This window comes from Centropristis striata, chromosome 15 (assembly GCF_030273125.1).
Source record: "Centropristis striata isolate RG_2023a ecotype Rhode Island chromosome 15, C.striata_1.0, whole genome shotgun sequence".
Classification (NCBI taxonomy): Eukaryota; Metazoa; Chordata; class Actinopteri; order Perciformes; family Serranidae; genus Centropristis; species Centropristis striata.
The window spans coordinates 16,047,511-16,069,480 of NC_081531.1; the positions used below are offsets into that span (position 1 = coordinate 16,047,511).

The 21,970-nt window shown below is 38.3% G+C and overlaps 1 protein-coding gene across 1 annotated transcript in view; it reads left to right on the top strand.

The window, feature by feature from the left end:
• The first annotated feature begins 591 nt into the window (after positions 1-591).
• Positions 592-21,970, top strand: part of LOC131986328 (ceramide synthase-like) — a 30,994-nt gene continuing 9,615 nt past the window's right edge. Inside the window, exons 1-4 of the mRNA XM_059351222.1 lie at positions 592-920; positions 10,092-10,178; positions 14,761-14,980; positions 20,823-20,918. Coding sequence (XP_059207205.1) covers positions 799-920; positions 10,092-10,178; positions 14,761-14,980; positions 20,823-20,918 — 525 coding nt within the window. The 5' untranslated portion in view covers positions 592-798. The remainder of the gene's footprint in view (positions 921-10,091; positions 10,179-14,760; positions 14,981-20,822; positions 20,919-21,970) is intronic.

A 21,970-nucleotide genomic window follows, 5' to 3' on the forward strand; every position in this document is an offset into this window, starting at 1 on the left:
ATTGCATGTTGCATTGCCCCTTAGTGGCCAAAACAAGCATCAATGCAGAATTAAATACAGTTTTGAACGCAGGTTCTTTTTTTTTCAGTCTATGTGCAAGACATAATGTTCATCATAGTAGTATATATATATATATATATATATATATATATATATATTTCATTATAATGAAAAAAGATTAATTGTATAATAGTATTTTTGTTCTGAATGCCAGATAAAACCCAAAGAGCACACCTTTATATAGTAATAAAAAAATGATAATTACAACAATATACTGGACAAATTATTTAAACAAAAAAAGGAAATGAAGGGACAGCTCAGAATTGTTGTTTCCTTTATATATTTTGTATGCATTTAATACTATTATATAATGACAAAATAACATCTTCCCATAAAATAATTAACTGGAGAAATCAGTTAACACAAAGTTTAATTTCAATGTGTGTGTCTGTCAGTCAGTCAGGCAGCTGACCTCCAAAATAAAAGGATAGCGACGCTACCGCCTTGTGAACCTTCCCACCGGAAGTACCACCTTTATTCCGGCGCCGGGTCACAACTTTTATTTTGACAGTCGCCATAAAGTTCCGTTTCTTGCCGTTTGCTCGACAGTGGTGCTGCTGCTGAGCCTCAGCAGAGTGTGTGTGTGTGCGTGTGTGTGGATGGTGGACTGTTCCCGGTGAAAAAACACCGACCCCCGGCCCGCATTAAAATGCCTCATCGCCGCGTGTGAACGGGCGAAACTCCGCGGAGGGGAGCGAGTCAGGTCTCCAGGCAGGTTTAGAGGAAAATAGAGGCAGGATGTTGCAAGTTTTAGCTTGTGGCGCCGTAGTTTTCCCCGGTCTCTTCTTCGCCTTCAGGAGGATCCTGCCGTGTGTGTTCAAACACTGGAGCGATGCCGACGTGGTGCTGGTCAGCGAGAGGTAAACTTGTTAAATATATACATTTAGCTACATAGCATACCCTGGAAAATATACCGCCTAACACTTTGTTAACGTGTAGCATTTGTGTGGTGGCTTGTAGCTAGTAGCCTAACGGTTTCTCCCATTCATTCAGTTAGCTAACGTGTTATTTTATTTTTATGTAACATTACTACGTTTGCTGTTGTCGATAGTGAATTCGGGCTGCTAGCATGTGAATGTTGGCTAATCATTTTCCTGTTTTAATTTGTATTTAGCATGAATGCTTTTGTGCACGCCAAAGAATCTTTACATGGATGATTTGCAATTATCACAGCAAAACTATGGGTCCCTGCAGGAATATATAACTGCTGTGGTCAAACTGTAAAAGACTGAAAAATACCAAAAGCTAAAGTGCACCCTGAGGCTACATGGACAAGCTGCCAGAACATGTATTTGTGTTTATGTGTATGCAATTGGTCTATTAAAGCAACACCATCATGGGGGTATTCAAAAGTTCTGCTAACATACATGTTTTCATGATGGTTCACATACAATAAGTAGCCTGGGAAATGATTAAAACCTGGCATCCAGCAGAGGCCTTATAACTGGTCCACATAGGAAGTGACATTTTTATTATGTGTGAACAGACCCAGGCTTCATTCTAATCGTACATCTGCAGCCTCTTCGGTGACCTTTTACATATCATGGGTCATGCAAAGTGGTAATAATTGATATAGTTTGGGCATGCGTGTGTAGGTCAGTGTGACTTGCTCACATGTGCACAGCTCAGTTCAATGCTCATTTGTACGCTGTCACTCTTGCTAATCCTCCTCTGAGCTCCGGTCAGGGTTGACTGCTGAGTTAGCTATGCACTGGAAAACACTGAACCCTACTCTTGAATAACGCTTCTACTAATTTACTAATGCTCATCTAACGGAAAATGTCCTTACAAGCGCCCACGCCTCAGGGGATGTCACACTGCTTGTTCACAACTTAACCAGTCTCTAAAGACTACTGTATCTACTCTGCCACACAGGGTCCAAGCTCTCTGATCCTGGTGGAACAGTATCAGGACCAGTTGTTGACATTTCCTGTATCTAATAAATAAATGGGATTTTCTTTCTCTCACAAAATGCACAAGTTAATATACATATTTCATCTTTTCTCTACTGCCTGTGTGAGTACCATATTGTTAAATAGATCTGTGTGTAATTTCAAATATTACATTAAATACTCAAATCCTTGATCGGCTGATATTACAGGAGGCACATGATGGCTAACTGCAACTTGGAGCTCATAATATAATGCAATTTATAGTGTTTGGAGTAATAAATTAAGTCACTGTAGTTAGTCAGGGAGCAAACACAAACTAATTTACACAAATGTGAGCTGTATACTTAATCACTTAATGTAATATGTGTTTGTGAGGTAAAGGGATACTGATGCATTAAATGCATAATGCTGGGAGACTTGTGAGAGACAGATTAAAAGAAAGGTCAAAATAAAATCAGAAGAGGCCAAGAATGGGTCCCTAATGGGTCAAGCTTCTTAAACAATTGATGCTTAAATTTCCACAATACAGTGGTGATAGCTGGGCATAGGTCCATATGCAAATTTAATGTCTTGTCCAAAATAGTTACAAGGCACAATATTATCCAGATAATAATCAAAATCGGCTTAAAACTCTTAAAATGGTGTAGATATTGATAATATATACATATTGATAAGATGCATAAATAAATAGTACATCTTTTTAAATAAGGTCTGCATAAATACATTTAACAAATAGAAACATTTGTTGACATCATGCTCTTTTTTTTTGCATCATAATTCCTGTATTTTCAAACCAGGCTCTATCACTTTTCTAACATTATGTCAAATGGTACAGACAACACGTTCATTTATTGCATCGGTTTATGGAATTTACCCCTGACTTAAGAGTCCACAAATTATCCTTAATAAAGTCTAAAGCCAGGGCTCAGAATACAGGAGTTTCAGGCTGATTGAACCTCGATTCACCCCTCCAGACAACCGGGGAAGAAATCTGGCCTGGTAACTTGGTCAGAACCCAGATAATCTGGTAATGTGAGTTGTTTACAGATCCAGTCCTAAACCTCCTGAACTGTACACATACACATCATTGTCACCCCAATAATTATAAAACATATTTGATATTTTTAAACTCTAGATTAGATCTAGATCTAGAGTGGAACTGCAATAGACAATGAGACGAGCCAGAGCAGTGGATGGCGTTTCATTTGTGTTAGCTAGCAATTGCAACTAGCGTACTACTATTGACAGAAACTGACATTTAATACTGGAAGTTAAACACTCACCTCCAGTTCTTGCAAGAGAATAGATAACCCTGTTAGCGTGTCTCCCCAATAGTATTCTCGTCCAGACTTGTTTGCTTGTTAGACTTGTTTTCCTCATTGTAAATCAGCAAGTTGGAGCGCATCATTCTGTGTTTGTTTACATCTGCTTCCCAATGAGATCACATGAGGAGGTGCATTGCTTCCTCTGGCAGGATAATCTTAATATGTAATGCTCCATTATTTTCTTGTTTATCTTTTCTTGTAGTGTGTGCATGTTTGAGAGAAAGTGAAGATTATTTATGAAGATTCTGCGTTAGGATTTTAAAATGCTTGTAGACTTATCTGGTATTGTGGCATACTGTATGTTAGTCATTCCTGTGAGAATAAACTTGATTATCCTGATAGATGAAATCTACCACAATCAACTTAGGTTAGTGTGTTTTATCGTGACGCAGAATAGAATCGTATATCGTCCAATCTTGAGTGATAGCATTCATCATGTAATCCAATGGTAAAGTTAAAATTTATTTTAAATTCTACATCTCCAGTTTGGTTTACGCTTAAACATTTGAAATTGCACAAATGTATAACTGTCACAAACAGCCAATAGCTAGCTATTGATGATCGCATCAATCATGTCTTTGGGAGTGTGGACATATGCAGCATCTGACTCCAGTGATTCTCTTTTTCCTTGTGTCTTCAAACGTAATAAAGGAGATTTATAAAGCCCTTGGATTAGGACAGTTCATGCCGCTCTGTGTTATTTCTTGTTAAAATTTGTTTTTAACAGTGGTATGAACTGTTCTAGTATAAAATTGGTTGAATGCTCCGGTAATTTGAGGCACTCGGAGGGTGCTGCATTCGCCTTTTACAGTTGTGATGTTTAGGTAAAGTGATCCGTATTTTCTATGACTGATTAAACCTTATTTCTAATTTAGAGATGACTATGGCTGTGCTTATATGCAGTGTCATGGTGGCCTGTGCCAGTGCTGTAACTTTTTAATGGAGTGAAGTGAAGATTATTTCATTAAAATCTGCATTTGCACAATAACCATTAGTTCAAACAACAGATTGTTTAATTAGTGAAGTTTATTTATGGACCACAACCAACACGGAGTGCTTTACAAATAGATTACAGTAATGATCAAGTAAAACAGACATACATAGGAGATAAGTACATTGATTGAAATACAAATGAAAACCAGATTGTGGTCGGGCATGCCTCTATGATGACAATTAGTGATGATAAATGGCTTAAAAAATAAATGGTTCTTTAGAGGTGTTTTAAAGGTATCAACAGAGAGGGGTGAGCAAACAATCTGAAACAAACAACTGAAAATGCTCGATCACCTTTGGTGTTGAGTAAGAAGTGAGAATAATCCTCAATCAGCACAGAAAAAGATAATCCACACACAAATGGTTATGTGGTAGCAGAGAAAGCATTTCCTCCTTATTTGTAACTCGTTTTACACCACTAAAAAGTATGCTGAACTGTGAGACTGTAATGCTCAAATGATTTTAAAAATTTTTTCAACTTGCAGGCTACATATTTCTGACTCACATTTTGGTTTAAGAGAAAGGCCTGTATTATGGTTTATATATATATATATATATGTATATATATATAATATAATATAATATAATATATATAATATAATTTTATGTATATATATAATTTTATGTATTCTTTTTTTTTTTTGTATTTGCTCACAATTTCCAAAAAAAGGTAACCTATTTAACCCGCATTTTCTGTGCGACCAATTGTCCCAAATGCGAATATATTCAGTTTATTGTAATATAAACCGAGAACCTGAATAAAAGCACAAGAAACTAAGGAGTTGACATTGAAAAATTACCTAAATAATTACCAGAATACTAAAATAGCTGCTTATTAACTTTCATGTAATTGACAAATACTTTTAGCCCCGATCATCTGCTGACCATCTTAGGACATCTCAGACTACTGCCAGCCTAAACTGAACTTTGTACATCTGCAAGAAAGGGAGAACTTCCCTTTATGTGTCCAGTGTTTCTGGAAAAGAGAGAAGTGAGTAATGTGTCAGCAATGATACCCATCATGTCTGAACTGACAGAAGGATGTAACAGTACTGGCAGCATTACTTGATTGACAGCTGATCTCTTAGAGTACTGAAACACTCCAGCAATCAGGGCTGAGCACCAAAAATGAGAACCTGCAGTGATGACAGCTCAACACCAAATATATAAAAACAACTGTAAAGATCTCATACAGTACCGGGTACAACTTCAGCCTTCTTTAAAGAACAACGCTTGACTTCACAAGGCATTATAATGTTCAGCATCATCCAGCAGCACACTGAGTTTTAAGAGTCTCATGGCCACAGTTAACCTTTGCCTTTTAAGGTTCACATAGCAGCAGCAACCGTATTAAGGACTTATTCATGGTTAAGAATACTGTCTGCCTCTAGTATAATCATTTAGTGGGTCTTAAATGACCACCACCCTAAGTTGCCAAATCTTACTTCAAGAACACAGTCGACACAGATGTCAATTTTTCATTGTAAGTCAATAAATCTGTGACTCTCGTTAAATAAAATAGGGTAGAAAAAGTGTTGGTACACCTGATTAGACGTACAACAATGACTCAACTAACTGATTAGTTGACTGAAAGAAAAGTAATTGCCAACTGTTTTTGCTAGTCTATTTATACTAAGTAATTTTTCATGCAAAAATGGCAGAAAATGTTATTAGCCTCTCAAATATGAATAATTCCTGCTTTTCTCTTTATTTATTTTATATATCATATTAAACTAAATGCCTTTGGAGTTTTGACTTATAAAACAAGACATTTAAAGACACTTTGGGAAAATGGTATGGACATTTTCTAACATTTTATAGACCAAATGATTAATTGAGAAAATAATCAGCAGGTTACTTGATAATAAAAATGATTGATAGTTGCAGGCCTACACCTATTGATTTCAAATAATTGTTTAGTCCGTTGAAATTCGAAACACTAATGGCTGGAAATTCCCAGACCTCAAGTTGCTAGTTTTGTAAGTTTATATCCCAAATAGTATGAAACAAATTTAGAAGGCTGTCCCATTTGGGAAGATGGAATCAGCTCAGATTTTGACAATAAATCAATTATTAAACACATCAAGATCATTTTCTGTTGATTGTCTAATTGATTAAGTGATTTTACTTCTACCAAAGTGGTTAAAGAGCAGTGCAGTTAGGGATGTTGCTGCTTCCATTTTTATGATTGAGGGGTCGTGATAGAGGGAGAGAGAGACTTCCTTCTTCCCATGAAATGCACATTACCCTCTTTGCTTTTTTGCCTCTGCTGTCACTTTTTCTTTCGCTCTGCTGCAGCGGCAATGCAACTACAGATTACGTAGCCCATTTACTGGAGGAGCAAAAAAACACAACTCCTGACTGTCAGACACTGTGCGTGTGACAGAACATGAAAGAGCAAGTCGTCCGTGTATAACAGAACAGTCAGTATGAAGACTTGGTTGTAGTGAAAGGAAAGCTGAGGTTGTTCACCGGCCTGACACAGCAGGAAAGAAAAGACAACACTGCCCAATAAGGCAGCAAAGCATTCTTCCCTTTTTCCACTCGGCACGCTACTCACCCCATCAACCTCAACCTTTCATCAGAAGAGAGAGAGGGGGTTATTGGCGGACACACAATGAATGGGCTGTATAAAATCTGGGTCTTGTGATAGAGTATGCGGCCATACAGCCCTAGAAGGCAGCGAGGCGTGGGGGTAAAATGTGCGCGTGTGTGTCTGGGGGTAGAGTTCGTAAGGGATAGAGAGAGAGAGAGCGAGCGAGCGAGAGAGAGGCAGAGGCCAGTTAGCCTTTTGCAGCTCAGGCCTGTCGTTTTGTAGTTGCCGGTCACGTGGCCTTTGTTGCCTTGCCGATGCCGGTGTCATGGCCGCATTCCCATGGAGATTGGTGCGAGGTGACAGCAGGTTCGAGCAGGAAACCGCACAAATACACTCTTTGTTTCTCAATCGTGCCATTTGCAACACACGATTTACTTGTTAAAGAAGAGAAAGAAAGCAGCCTTTATGGGCCTTGTAAAAGTGGCGTTATTTACAGCAGGACTAAAAGTCTTAAGCTATTCTTGCACAAGGAGAATTCACAGGTCCTTCACAGTTCCTACTAACTAAGAACTAACCGGAGACCTGAGTCGGGCTCGGTCCAGTTGTTTTGGCTTTGTGACAATATGTCCAATCCCCAAATGGCTCCATGGGTATTTGCTATCAGCTCCGATTACGTAGTTTATCCTGAAAAAAATGACAAGTACTGTTGTTCTTTCAAACTTCAGATGCTTGTTAATTGGTGGACCGTCATGCTTCCACTCTTGGTGTTCTCAATCTGGTCTGTTTTGGTGGACGGTATTTTGGATCAGGTTTAATTGTCTTTGGGTCTAATTTAATCTGATCTGACAGGGTTTTTTTTAGTTCAGGTTTCTTTATCTTTGAAAAATAAATTTAGCAGTGTTTGCTTCTGACCAAATTTTTTAAAATCTATGATGTCATTTTGCTGTTTCAACACTCTTAGTAATGAATAATTATGGCCCTAGAAAAAAGACCATGTCAAAAACCTTTTGTGAGCATGAATGTGCTCAGTGAATTTCCTGACAATCTGATTGTTACTTCATGAGATGTCACGTATGCACTGCCAAGCAACTGTATGAACTATTGGGAAGATTATGAAGTGCCAGAAATAGAAAGGGCTCCTTCTCTGGAGAACATAAACTTTTTGTGTAGAAAAAAAAATTTGATAATTCAAGGAAATCCAGTCATTTGGGTTCAAGATTCCATGTCAGGAACAAGGCAAATTAGAAAGGTCAGTAGTCCTATAAGGAATCATTAACTGAGGAGAGTTAACCCAAATTTCACTCCACTTCAACCCGGTTTTTGAGATTACTTATCAACAAGCTAGATAACCAGAGAATCGTAGTAAATGATTAGGTTTCATACTTGACTTTTTAACTCATTGTAGACTAGAGCTGTCATGATATGGATTTTTACTCACTGTGGTGAAAAAGCAGCGTTAATCGCAAATGCCCCTGCTTCATCTGTTGAATGACCAAACAAGGTGGACAGTGTTTTTGCTATCATAAAAAATGGAAAAATTTCATAAATGCTCTACCAGTCCATATTATGAAGTTTAATCCAATTTTTGCGGGGAACAGGATCAAGGGACAGCCATTAGGAATAGCAAATAGCCAATATTCTTGCTGATGGTCTCATTTGCTTATGAAGGTCATATAAAGGCATCAGTAGTAAATTGAGAATGATTCATAACCAGTAAAAACAACAATCCTATTGGGATATGTATTCAACTATGATTAATTTCCGGTGGTAAAGTGAACTGATAGTCCTCAGCTAAAATCTGTTTAGTTTTGTCCTCCATAAGAAAGATAATGTTTAAGTTTCAATTGAGTTTTCCTCACAACACCTCTCGTCTATCACAAGCAATGGCTGAGTAATTGTTGTACAAGATGGCGAGTTCACAAGGTAACCTGTGTTTGTCTCTAGTCATCACATGAGGTGATAATGAGAATGTGGTGAAGTAAGCCTACAAGGTGCAGTGAAGAGCTGAAACATTTAAACACAGTGGTGTGTTAAAGGAGCAACTGTCCATTATGGCCGCAGTGAGTGTTGGGGAATAAATTACATGTTTTCTGATTTGAAAGCAGCTTACTGTCAGTGCTGCCAAGTTGGAGAACAGCCAGAGAGAGAGCTTGTCTGAGCAAAAGCGGCCATTCATAGTTTGAACAAATTGGTGATATAATCCAACGGCCTGTTTAAAATGGCCAGAAATTAACTCTGTTGAACCACGAGGAGGGGAAAAAAAAGAAGTTAAGGTTTTTTTTAAAGATGGTATTTAAGAAATCTCATAAGTTCATGACTTGGGAGTATACCTTTAAGATAGGTGTGACACTATGAATGTTATGTGTGCCTTATGCCACCTCACACGGTGACACTTCAAATAGAGACGGACCAAGTTCTCCTATGTCACAGGTCTGTTTATAGACGAGGGAAGCCGAGGCCAAGCACTGCTAATCCAATGATGGTACACTGAACTTGTAGGTCTGACTGCTTGAGTTGTTTACCTGAAGGGACAGTTTTTCCAAACTTGACCTAGATTCTTCAAGTTCTTCAACCTCCTGTTCACAGAGCCATCAATCACATGGATAGGCTGACATATCAAATATGATTTTATAGGACATTGTATTTGTGAGGCTTAACCTTGGCACAGTGGTGCAGTGAATTATATGTTAACATGTTTAAAAAAGACAGTGTTATTGATGTTTAGCAGGCATAATATTTACCATGTTCACCATCTTAGTTTAGCATGTTAGCATGATGACACTGGACTGACAGTGCCATGGCTAAAAACACAAGACACGAATACTCAAATGTTATATAAATTAACTTTTTATTAGGACTGTTGTCCGAAGCATCGGGTTCAGACATTTATTGGGTTCCCCTGTCACACATGTAGCAGAATTTTTTTGACTAATTTGGCGTTGGCCATTACTTTCGTGAGTCTTGTCATCTGTGCAGCTGGATGTTTCTGTTGGTATTTTTGTGTAATTTACCCTTCTTCTTCGTCCTTAGATTTTTGTTTGCTTCCAGTTATGTGCCAGTTGCTTAATAGTAACGTCATCTGCAAGCCCACCAGCTCTGTCTGTTTAATGTCCAGTCAAATTAATGCAGATAGTTACAGTCTGACATAGTATAGCTCCCTCCAGGGTATGTCTACATGTATAGACATACCCTGTGGTATATGTGTGAGAGTGTGATAACTAAATGTTTGTGAATGTGTCTTTCACTTTATAATCTTTACAATCTTTTTATGCATTTCTTTCTCAGGCTGGTGTCCTCCATCCATGCCCTCATGGCAACCACGGCAGGAGTCATTGTTGTGTCGTCATGTCGGGGCAATGTCATTAACGAGAGGTAATACTTCATGTCTTTAATTCCCTTTCATGATATGGTTTCTAGCTACCTCAGAGTCCTACTGATGCCCAACTCAATCCTGCACCCATCAGAGACATTTCAGAAGATTGAGTTTAGTTATAAGATAAAAGTTGAGAAATATTCTACTTGATGCGAATGTCTCATGGCGCATGGTTGCATCAGCCTGTCAAAGTCATTGCTATTTGAAACACAAATAGATGGTTGTTTTTAACTCCACTCAACTACCTAAAAGTACATCATACAAAACAGTAGAAAAGCTGGTTGTTGGGGTCAGTATCTTCCCAGTTTGCTATAAGAGAAAAATTACGCTGCTGTTTTGCTGCGTAAAATTTGTGTTCTGTGTGAAAAGGCTCATGACAAAACAACTGTAAAAAAAATGGATAAAGGCTTGAAGTCTGTAAGTCTGTTATCCATTCAACATGTTATATATTTCTTTTTTTAAAATAATTTATTGCAAGGCTTCTTACTTTCACAAACATAATCAGTCATTTTGTTTTCTTTACAATATTGTACCTTGCATTTTTTTTCCCCCTTTTTTTTTCAAGGTATATATTCACAAAGTAAATAACAAAACATAGGGTAAACAGACAAACATGTATACAAGGCAAACTGGTATTCCCCAAATGAGGATCTCCAAGAAAAGGAATAAACAACAAACTAACGACACAAAAAAAAAGTTATATATTTCTTTAAGAACTCTATGTGCAAGCTTTTCCTCATAGAACCACATGGAGAAGGTGAAATTCACAAGGTCCTGCACACCCACTCTTCATAGGTTTCCTACTGTATACGTTCCTGCATCTTCTGGTGTGAATTTGACTGAAGAAAAGGATGATGAGACATGCATCATTTTCTTGTATATAAATCATTTTCTTGAAGCATTTTTTTCTGGCAGCCAACTCTCTGCGGTATAATGACTGCATTAGAAGACTTGAAAAACTTTAATGGGCAATTTGTGGTACAGCACATTAAACAATAAACATAGCGTGCACACAATTAAAACACAGTTAAAACAGAACAACAAGGACAACAACACAAGTCCATTATCATTACCCCAATTTCCCACCAACCACTACCCAACCTCATGGGTAGACTTATCTTCCCGACTATATATTGCACGTTACCCAACCTGAACTTGTGAAGTTGGGTTGATGCCAGAGGAGTGAATGACTCTGCCTCAATAAGGACTTGTAAAATAGGGTAAGGATTTTCAAATCAGTCTTTAAAAAGTTCAGTTTTCTAAGTAAGTAAACACACTGTTGGCCCTTTATAAAAATAGCATCAGCACATTGATCCCAAGAAAGCTTGTGGTCTAAAATAAGTTGAAGGTACTTATACTCTGTCGCCACCTCAATCTTTTCTCCTCTGATCTTAGATCAAGCGGGTGGTGGGAGGATCACGTCTTTACACTTGGGGGTAAAAAAAAAAAGGAAAAAAAGGCAACTTTCCCTTTTATGTCGTGGAAAATATATTTTCTTTCTTCGCATATTTTTCTAGAACAATCTAGGCAAATTATTATTGTTAGCATAGCTTAGCCCCCCTGTGCAGTTTAAGGAAGTGTGACCCTAAGCTAATGCTAGCATTTTAATCCTACCAAGTCAGCGGCCAGACCCGGGTAGGCCCAGTTTCAGGCTGCTAATCTCCGCCGCCCCTCCCCTTCACCCACAGGGCTTAAATCCTCCACAACGCTGCTCAGTTCTGCTGTCCTGTGACGTGCACACGGCCTGGAGCTTATGAGACACATGCTCCAGAGTCAGACCCATGAATACTCTAATGCTCCATCACAATCTGTCACTTTATTTAGCCTTCATTGCCTCATGTGCAGCAACTTTTGCACTGTTTTGCAGTGGAAAACCCCTTAATACTGAGGGAACATTATTTTACACAGCTGAGAGAGCATGCTCCATGCCCATATGTTGAGTGTGTTAGCTCGGAGCATATTCTACCCCATGCTAACACAAGGATGATTTAGTTTCCGTGTTTTCATCACTGAACAGCTCCACCGATCCACCGATGAATACCCAGTGTCTCAAAAGTTGGTTAAGTCCTTTTTAAAGGAAAATTCTGTTGGGTAAATACATAGCTCTGGGAATGCATCAACATCAAAACAACAAAATCAGATGGGACAAAAAACATGAGCTGGCAGATTTGAAGCATCATCCCAGTTTACAGACCAACTTCTTGGTTCAAAGTAGACCTTATGAACTTTCCATAGGCAATAAGGGATTGTTTTCAACATTTTTGGGGCACTCAGTTGAGCCCAGTTTTTGTTTATTAACCTTAACTGATGTTGATAATTGAAGGTTCTTTGTCGATATTAATTTCTTTTTACAAAAAACATCTCTTAAATTTCTTTTGTTAAAACCGTGACCTAGGTATTAGTGAGTAGGACATTTTACTGTGGAAAAATAAGCTTAGTCATTGTTTCTTAACAACCTCAACATACACTATCTTTGGCATGCCTAATGCTACAGATGACCTTTACTGCAAGCTAATGCACTGGTCAGTATTATCATATCTATGATAAGCTGATACTGGCCTGTGCATCAGCTTACTTTATTCATCAGTCCAACCAAAGCAATCAGTGATGATTTAACCTCTCAAATAAAGAGATTTAGATAATATGGCTAAACTGATAGTTTGTTTAACCTGCATGTCAGTGATGAGCTTAAGCTTTTACTGTTTATAGTTAATCAATTCCTGTTTTTTATATATATTCTATAGTTTGTGAGATGTTCAGGGACAACAGTGACGGCGCTTGTTGACGAGATGTAATATTTGCCTAGTTTTGGCATGAAGTAGGGCCTGGTTATTGTTATTCAAATGTTACATATTATAGACAAGGACCAAAATAACTATTTGAAGTTGTGTCATAGCCACGTGCTAATTCTAACTGTAGCACCAACCACAGCACAGGGAGACAGGTTTATGGTCTTTAAATTAAGACATATGACATTATGCAATGTGTTTATTTTGTAATGTGTATATAGATGGATATTTTAAGAGATATGTTTATGTTTGTCTGCCATTGTATGGGTTTGTGCTCTAATGGACATTATGCCCCAAAATTTATATTTGAATACTACAAACCTATGTTTTTTTTGTTTTTTTAGAATATTCCTATAGATGCCATTTTTGGAAAAAAATGACAGCCATGAGTTGATCAGTTGAAAGGTGCAGCACAGAGCAAGTGTATATGATTTCTGTTGGTGTGTACATATTTATATGGAGACTTTTTCCATTGCCCTGAATAGAGAGAATATATATGCCAGAGAATGGACTCTTGTAGTCTCCATTCTTCCTTGAGCTGTTTGTTGTGCCTTACTGCTCTTAATCTCAATTCACTGACCTTAAGAGCTGAAGAGCCCAGTCAGAGGTCAGAGGTCAGTAGCTCAGCTCTGCCTCGCAGCTTTACTCCGTGCTGTCCACATAATTAACCATCACGGTAATCGGTGCTCATTAGAGTACTGCAGCCATCCAAGCTGTTTATTATACTGTACTTACATAAGTCTGCCTTAAAGCCTTTGCATGCTTCGGCGAGAGAAATGGCATATAGGTTAAATGATTCTGTTTGTGTTTTCTTTACTGATTCTAAAGGTCATTCAGTTTGCTATCTATTCAGCTGTAATACTACTTATCATGAACTAATCATTGATTAATAGATTGCCTATTTGCCCTACTGTGTGATTCTTGTTAAACTAAGAATCACAATGTTCCAACTCAGTATTGACATTACAACTGTTTTTTACCTAATTCTTCAGGATACCTTTTTTAAAATGCATATCTATGTTGTCTTCACACAGACAGAACAAGCAATATAATTATTACTAGATACATACTTCATTAGATAATCACAACCTCATGAGTCTTTACAACTGGAAACAAGAGACCTAGGGCATTCAGAAAATGTATGGCTTTCATTGGTATAGTGATCATCCAATCACTGAAAAAAGTTTTAACACCAAATCAGAGCATGAATTTTTCTATGGTGTTCCTTAAAGTTTGGGGGTATTAATGTGTTATTTTGGAGGGATCTTTCATCTTTAGGAAATGGTCAAAATTTGAAGTTTAGCACCAAAAAGTGCTGCAACAACTTGAACATGGGAATGATCGTCATATTTTTAAGCCCTTAAACACTTTATCTTAATTAATTGTTTATTTTTCTAAATTATTTTTTTCTTACACATTAATGACTAGAACAACTTCATCCCTTGTGTGTCATTTACTTTCGACCTTTTCATCCCCCACCCCTGTAAAGGGGGAGGAGGTTAAGGGTAATAAAACAAGTCTCTTGTCTGCTCTTCAGAGCACCTTGGAACAAGTTTGATTTATTAACATCCATGTCCCGCCCCCCTCTTCTTGCAAACAGTTCACATTAAGCGACTGTGGGAGCACTTTTGTTTGATTCAACGTATCTCCTCGCTAATGCAAACATGGTGAAATCATTGTTGCATGAAATAATGAGACGGAAGCATGAAATGAGATGGAAATCCTAACATGATTCATCTAATGTTGAGTACAGATGCATATTATTTACATGTATTTTGTTTTTTCGTCTCAGGCATTGGCTGGCTACCTACTTCGTCATCTGGTATGGTGTGCCCTACATGACGTACGACATTTTCGCCATGTACCTCAGTCACTACCACCGCTTCCGCGTCAAAGGGCATGAGGACTACAAACAGCATTCACTGAGGACCATAAACTCCTTCGTCCGCAGAGAGTTCCTGCTGGTGCTGCATCACATCGCCCTGCTCACTATCCTGCTGCCTGTCACACTGGTGAGGAGGGGAGGGGAGAAAAATTATTAAGAGATTGATACGGCGTTGATGGGGTCCTGTTGTTAGTAGTCAAGGCCAATAATAAGCTCAGAATTGAATGTAATGCAGGCGGCACTGGTAGTGATGGGTCACTAGCTTTCTGCGGGGGTTGATCAATGTGTGACAGACTTTCATTACTTTCTACATTTTCTTTCTACAATACAGGTTTACACAACGAAATGCCAACTAGTGTCGTTGTGCTACACAAGAAAAACAAACCTTCATTTTTTTAAAATTTTTTTTTTTTAAAGTAAATTAATAAAGTAGTTGATCAACAGAATACTCGCGATTTGATAACCAATCAATCACTTAAAATAAAAAGAAGAAAATATGTTTTTTTGTGTGTGTTTTTTACATGCCAACTTGGACTGGGGAATTTTAATGGCCTTAATTCAATTTTTTCAGTATTTTATAGTCCAGATGAATCAAGAAAAAAAAATCAGTGCTACTGAATGTAGTTGTGTGTGTGTTTGCTGAAAGCATTATACTGGTTCTGGCTGTTTGCATCGTACATTACATTGCAGAGATTTGAAACCACTTGTGATAAGTCATGTGTTCTCTCAGTACCGTCCACTGCCAGTAATGCATTATTAGTGCGTGCTGTAATATAGTGCATTGTTTTCAAATCAATCATTGCTTTATGCAGCATTATCTCCTAATGATTGCTTAAGTGGCAACAATAAAATAAACATCATGCTCACTGTTATGGATTACCAATCAAGTAATTTTCAAGTTTCAACCTGTACTGAAAGAAATGGTCCTATAGGGCTGTAAGGAAGGACACTATGTTTGAATTACAAAATATACATAGTATGAAGTACATTAGTGTACAAACTCTTTCCCCTGGTTCTCAAAACATCTCACAGCGCTGAGTGCAGAATTACTGCAAATAACCAGATCAACAACACAGAGTACATAGAGTACTCTTGAGAGGCAGAGAATTAAATAAGCAGAATAAAAGGACAAGGTCAGAATCAGCGAAAATGATGTTTGCTTTCTGTTGTATGTAATGACAAGCATTTGAACAGCATTGTGATAAAAAAAACAAAAAAAACAGACAAGACACTACATAGTCAGTGATTTATTTGAATTAGCAAAGTGGTTGTTAATTTCACATCATAGGTGTTAACCATTCCTAAAAAAGCATGTTGTGGTTAAGGAGGTAGTCAGTTTTTACCATAAGCTGTCATTTCTGCGAGGATGAAACATCCTTTGAAACCGAAATAGGACTATCAGCTGACACTAAAACTGTCCAAATTAAATTACATTGTGGCTCCGGAGGGTAGAGTAAATAGGTCTGTATACTTCTAAACTAAAGTGCTTTCACCTGGTTTTGGCATCAGCGTTTAGAGGCGGATTACACTTACAGTCAGTATACATTTTTTGACTAAATGGCAGTATTTAAAAACTTAAGTATTAGTCAAGTTCTAACCATAAAGTTCTCAAGTTGATGCAATAGAGTGGATTACCGTTTAGTCCATTCACAGTCCAGCTTGGTCAGTTCAAAAGAAATATCTCGTGGTCAGTCTTTAATGAGTGAGTGGCAGGAAAGAGTTAGAGAGAATAATAATCTAGCAATTATTGATTACTTTCTTTGAACAAATGGCAACAAATACAAATTGTTTTATTTTACATCCTTGAATTGAAAGTGTTTCAAAGGGGAAAGTGCAATAATAATGGACAGGAAGAGAGAATGAAAGGGGCAGGTTGTTTTTGCTGAGATACAAGCGTTAAAAATGGGCACCAGGCATAAATCTAAATGTTCAAGAAAGCATGGGAAAAATAATTTGAATAGGTGAATATACAGAGGGTTGTTACGTGAGTTCAAGGAAGGAAGCAGGAAACAAAAGAGGAGAGGTACTGTGGACCATGATGGCTTTTAGTGGCAGGTATGAAAGGCAAATTGGAAACCTATTGAACTGTTAAACCTGAGTTCACTGTGAACACAGTTTGAGCAGTAAGGCATGTGAGGAAATTCATAATTAGTCCGCAATTTTCTGAGTTATACCTCACTAGTACTTGTATGGAAATACTTTTAATTTCTCCAGAAAATATATATTTCATCACACACTGAATGGTTTTTATTCAGGAGCTCTCTCCAGACCTTCAACAGGCTGATAGACTATTTATATGTCATAGAGTTTACAGGAGCATGCAACACAGCCACTCTCTTCTCCAGTATCGCAGGTTAGCAGGCCAGGTGCAGTGGAAACCCGGCCCTTTTGTTTGCAGTTGCAGTCAATGGCAATATGAGATCACATTTCCCTACATTATTCAGCTCCAGCTGCAGTCATCCTCTTTTCTCTAAACTCACTGCCCCTCCCTCTGATTCTCCTCTTGTTCCCTCACTCATCAGCTTTATGCCACTCCGAGCTATTAGTTATCCAGCAAGCCTGTTAAAGGACAGTTGCATGCAAGAGGAGGGGGAAAAAACCCTTTAAGTGTAGATAATGCACGGGTTGAATGTTGATGAATAAAAAGCTACATAATAAAGGACAAAAGAACGTTACTTTTGGAGAACTTATGGGGCTAATTTAAGAAATACCTTTTTGTTCAAGTGTTTGAAGTTGTAGTAAAAATCAAAGTGGGAGTTAGCAATAGGCCTATTTATAGCAGATATTGTAATTGGATATTGAAAATAATAAGAAATAGTAGAAATAATTAAAAAAAAATGTAACACAATCTGATCATATCACATCAATTCACTTCCACTGTAAGTTTAAAAATGATAATTGCGTATCGTTTCTGGTCATTTGAACCTAGATATTGTTGGCTCTATGGAAATATAAAATATTTTGATTTACATTCATAATCTTATCTCTAATGGGCTTTTTTTGTTCTATTTAGTCAAATTTGAAGTGCTTTACATGGTTGCACCAGGAGCAAATCATTTTACGACTTTTAAAGGCAATTAAAAAGATGCATAAATGAAATGTAATAAAAGACTCCCACAGGCATGAAACTTAAACAAAACTCGATAAACAAGTCCACTAGGGACCAACTACAACCATTAGATCTGGTAAAAGTCTTCTCTCATCATTGATTTTACATTCATTTAGCTTATGTGTTGCTAAAAATTGGGTGCTGTACTTAGGCCTTAAAATGGTAGAGAAAACCCTGATGGCAACCTTTTTTAACTGGTGGTTTATTGTGATTGTCATGTTGTAAAGTATGGAGTAGAACATTCAAATGACATCCTCGGACAGATGGTTCGCATTAGACGCTGGTAACCACAAATACACCTATTGTCCTCTGTGGCTGCAGGCAAACTAGTTGAGGGGAGTGGTGCATCCGGATAGTGTGTTGTGGCTCACGACTCAGTTCAGTTTAAACACATTCTGAAACATCTCACATTACAATTACATTAATGACTGAAAACTGCCCTTTAGGAAGCCTTATGTGGCCTCTGATTTTTCTTTTAGCAGCATCCATAAGATACTCAGATTCTCTGAAAAGTTTTTCAGCAGTGTACATATGTTAGTGTATGTATTTGGCAGATAAAATTAAAGCTGCCTTATTCGGTATCTCAAACAGACAAAGGTAACACACAGCCATGCAGGTGGGGGTAGGATGAGGTAGCCAGGTAGTTTGTTAGGCGCGGTGTAAAGTTCCCCTCTGTGGTCTCAGTCATTCTTTCATGGGCATATGGCAAGGCCACGTCTGGAGCCACTCATGCTTTATTCATCATCAGCACACAGCAAGCTAGGCTACCAGACAGTGCTTGTCTTTTGTCGGGAGTCTCTTTATCCATCTAGACTGACTCACCTATTCTAGGATGGCCTCTCTAACCACACAGCACTGTGCCGCTGGTCAATATTTGAAAGCTTCATTCATTACTTATGTACAGGACATCACTCCCTCCTGCCCCGGCCCGCCTCACGCTGCTTTTTTTTTGCCATGTTGAAGATGTGGTAGAGTCATTTGCCTGTGTGGTTGTGGCATTGTATAAAAAACAGAGATTGTCATACCAATATCCGGTAAAGGATTTTACTCTGGGTGTTTTATTGTCTTAAATTTAATCCACCAAAATCTAATTTAGGACTGAAACATGCTCAGTACATCTGTGCATGTGGAGTAGAGAGGACATACTTCCATTCCTGCTAAAGAGAGTACCAAACCATGGTTGACTTCTAAAAATATTTATTGCAAAGCAACTTGATCTTGATAATCCAGAATCTGCATTTCTGAACTCCTACATTACAGGCCAAGTCCAAGCAGTGCGGTCTTCTTATGCCTGTTTGGAGGACACACTGAACCCGTCTCTAGTTTATTGGAGTTGTCAGAGGATCCTCTTCAACTCATAAAGTTGAGAAATATCACACAACCACGTCAAGTTATAAATATATCACTTGCATATGGCCACTAACAAAGCCACTGTGACGGATGTCACCCCAGTAAAAGGCAGATAAGCATTGGCTCATGTTAGCAGCCTGGGTATGTAACCAGGAGTTAAATAAATGGGTATTATTTGGGTCTATTTACCATTAAGGTGCACTGCATTTCTTGGCAAGATCCGACCTGTGTAGATTGGTTGAGGTTAGTCAGGATGGTCCATTGGTCAGGGGATAGGACCTGAACAAATCAGGTCTCCAGTACCTTGCGTGAACATGGATGCCTGGCCAATCCTATCACTTCAGTGATATGAAGGGCAGTGCTTGCCAAGAAATACAGCAGGAATCATAATTATGCACGCTCCACAAGTAATTGACATGCGTACAATGCGTGTTAAGCATGTAAAGGGCTTCTGTGTCACTGCTGGAACAACTGTATTTTCTTTGTAGGCGAGCATATCAGCATAGTTATATCTTTATTACTTAACTAAAGTTCAAAGTTAACGTAATATTACCTGATACATCCAGTCTTGCCCTCCTGTTTATGACCTGGTAAGTTACATATTTCATGCAACTCACAAACGGCAAGGATCACTTCGCCCGTCCATTGATTTGCATTGCGCGGCTTATCAAAAAAGTTCAAGATATCTCAACCCCGGTAGCTGGCAGTTGATGGTGAACTGCCGAGCACGACTGCAACAGTTTCACAGGATCGCGTCTGCTTTTTGCTGTCATTTTGCCCAAGCCTCGTCAATCACTCCATGTCTCAAAATATCTTAAATCTGGCACATTATTGTGCACCACACGTGAGATGTCACTTTGGGAGGAGGAGCAGGTTTGCCCTAGCTTTCATGTCCTCCTAAGCCACCACCTTCATGTGCTGTCTAGAATCGCCCCTCTTCTGAACTGGGACACAGCTATAGATTGTTGGTAGGCGATGAGATAAGAATCCTGGTCTTAAGTGTTGAAGTCAAACAATTTTTATCCTGGCTTACACAACCATTTTTTTCTCTGTGCTTCAGGAATTTCACACTACTACCTGCTTTATCTTTTACCAAACTTGCACACAGATCCATTTTGGCCTTAGCTTTGTTTCAGTGACATCTCTTTGGTACACCAAGCCTCTATAGTGCTGCTGTCGACTGATAGCTGAAGACAGGCTGCCCAAATCCTGTCTATCCTTTGTGGTGTAACAGATCCACACTGGCATCCTCTCTCAATAGATATTAAACAAAACACTATATAGAATTATGTAATTATTTTATGCTAACAGCCCCTTCTATCCGAATCTATCAAATTCAACCTTGAGAAACACAGGTGTGTTTAAAACCTGATATGTCTTTTGAAGCCTGCCTTAGCATATTTCCACTGAGACTGTTCCAGAAAATGTCCGTGAATGTCAGCTGTTTTTTTTTTTCCATGCTCATGTTTGTTTGCTCACTCTGTGTGTGCTCTGTTTGTCTGTTCCTCAGTTCTTCAGAAGGGAACAGGGGGATTTCTTCATCGGCTGCTTGTTTCTAACAGAGCTCAGCACACCCTTCGTCTCCCTGGGGAAGATACTTATTCAGGTGAGACGGCGCGTACACATGTGCATCCACCAGATGCACACTGGGAAGTCATACACCTGTCATGTACTGTATGTTTTCCCTTTTATCTGAAACATTCAAAGCCAAAGGTTTTTGAGATATTTCTTAGATTGGCCACTATTAGCTGGTCAGACAGGTCAACTATCATACTGCCAAGTTAGGGAATTATTTACAAAACAGACCTGTCAAACTGGACTTTTCCACATGTCCATAAAAAATGCTAGGCTAAGGACTTATAAGTGATACTGGCGGTATTGCATAAAAAAAGTGGCACCTACCAGAGCATGCAATCACCCTTGGTACTCTAGCCCAAGGGAGTTGGGGGGCACCACAGATATTCCCTTGGAAGTATAATCAATGTTTAATTTATCCAGTCGGATGGTCAGTACTTCCCAAACACATGCATTTTGGCTAAAACCTTACTAAAGCACTTACTAAGCACCTAAAAGACTTTAATGTCTTTTATTTCCATGTTTTCCACATCATTAGCTGGTTTGCCTGGGATATGTAGCTTCAGCCTCAGTCCTGTTATATCATGTATGTAGCCCAGGACCATTTACTAGGTTCTCATTTTAAAAAGAACCAACTGGAAATAATAATAAGTTGGCTGGAGAGGTCGAAGAACTTGTGGAGCTGGTATTATCTTAATTAGCTAGCTAGTGTAGCTTAGTATTTTAAACTGCCACCAGTTGTCACTGTAGACTGCATTTGTGTTGTGAAAGAATATAAAGCTTGCATATAAAGGTGTGCGATACTGGCTTGCTTTCCATACATGCAGAAAACGTGTACCCACTGTATATGTTGTTGCAATGGAAATGCAAAATTGCACTGGAAAACCAAATACTGATATGTGCCATCATAAGCAGCATCTACAAAATATACCCTGGTAAAACAAACAAGCAAACAGAATTCTACTACTATTGCTACTACTACAAAGGATTTGATTGAATTAGTTGATCCATATATGTATACCTAATCAACCTCGTCCATTAAAGGTTATAAATGATACGTCATGCATGGTAGGCTATGAAATA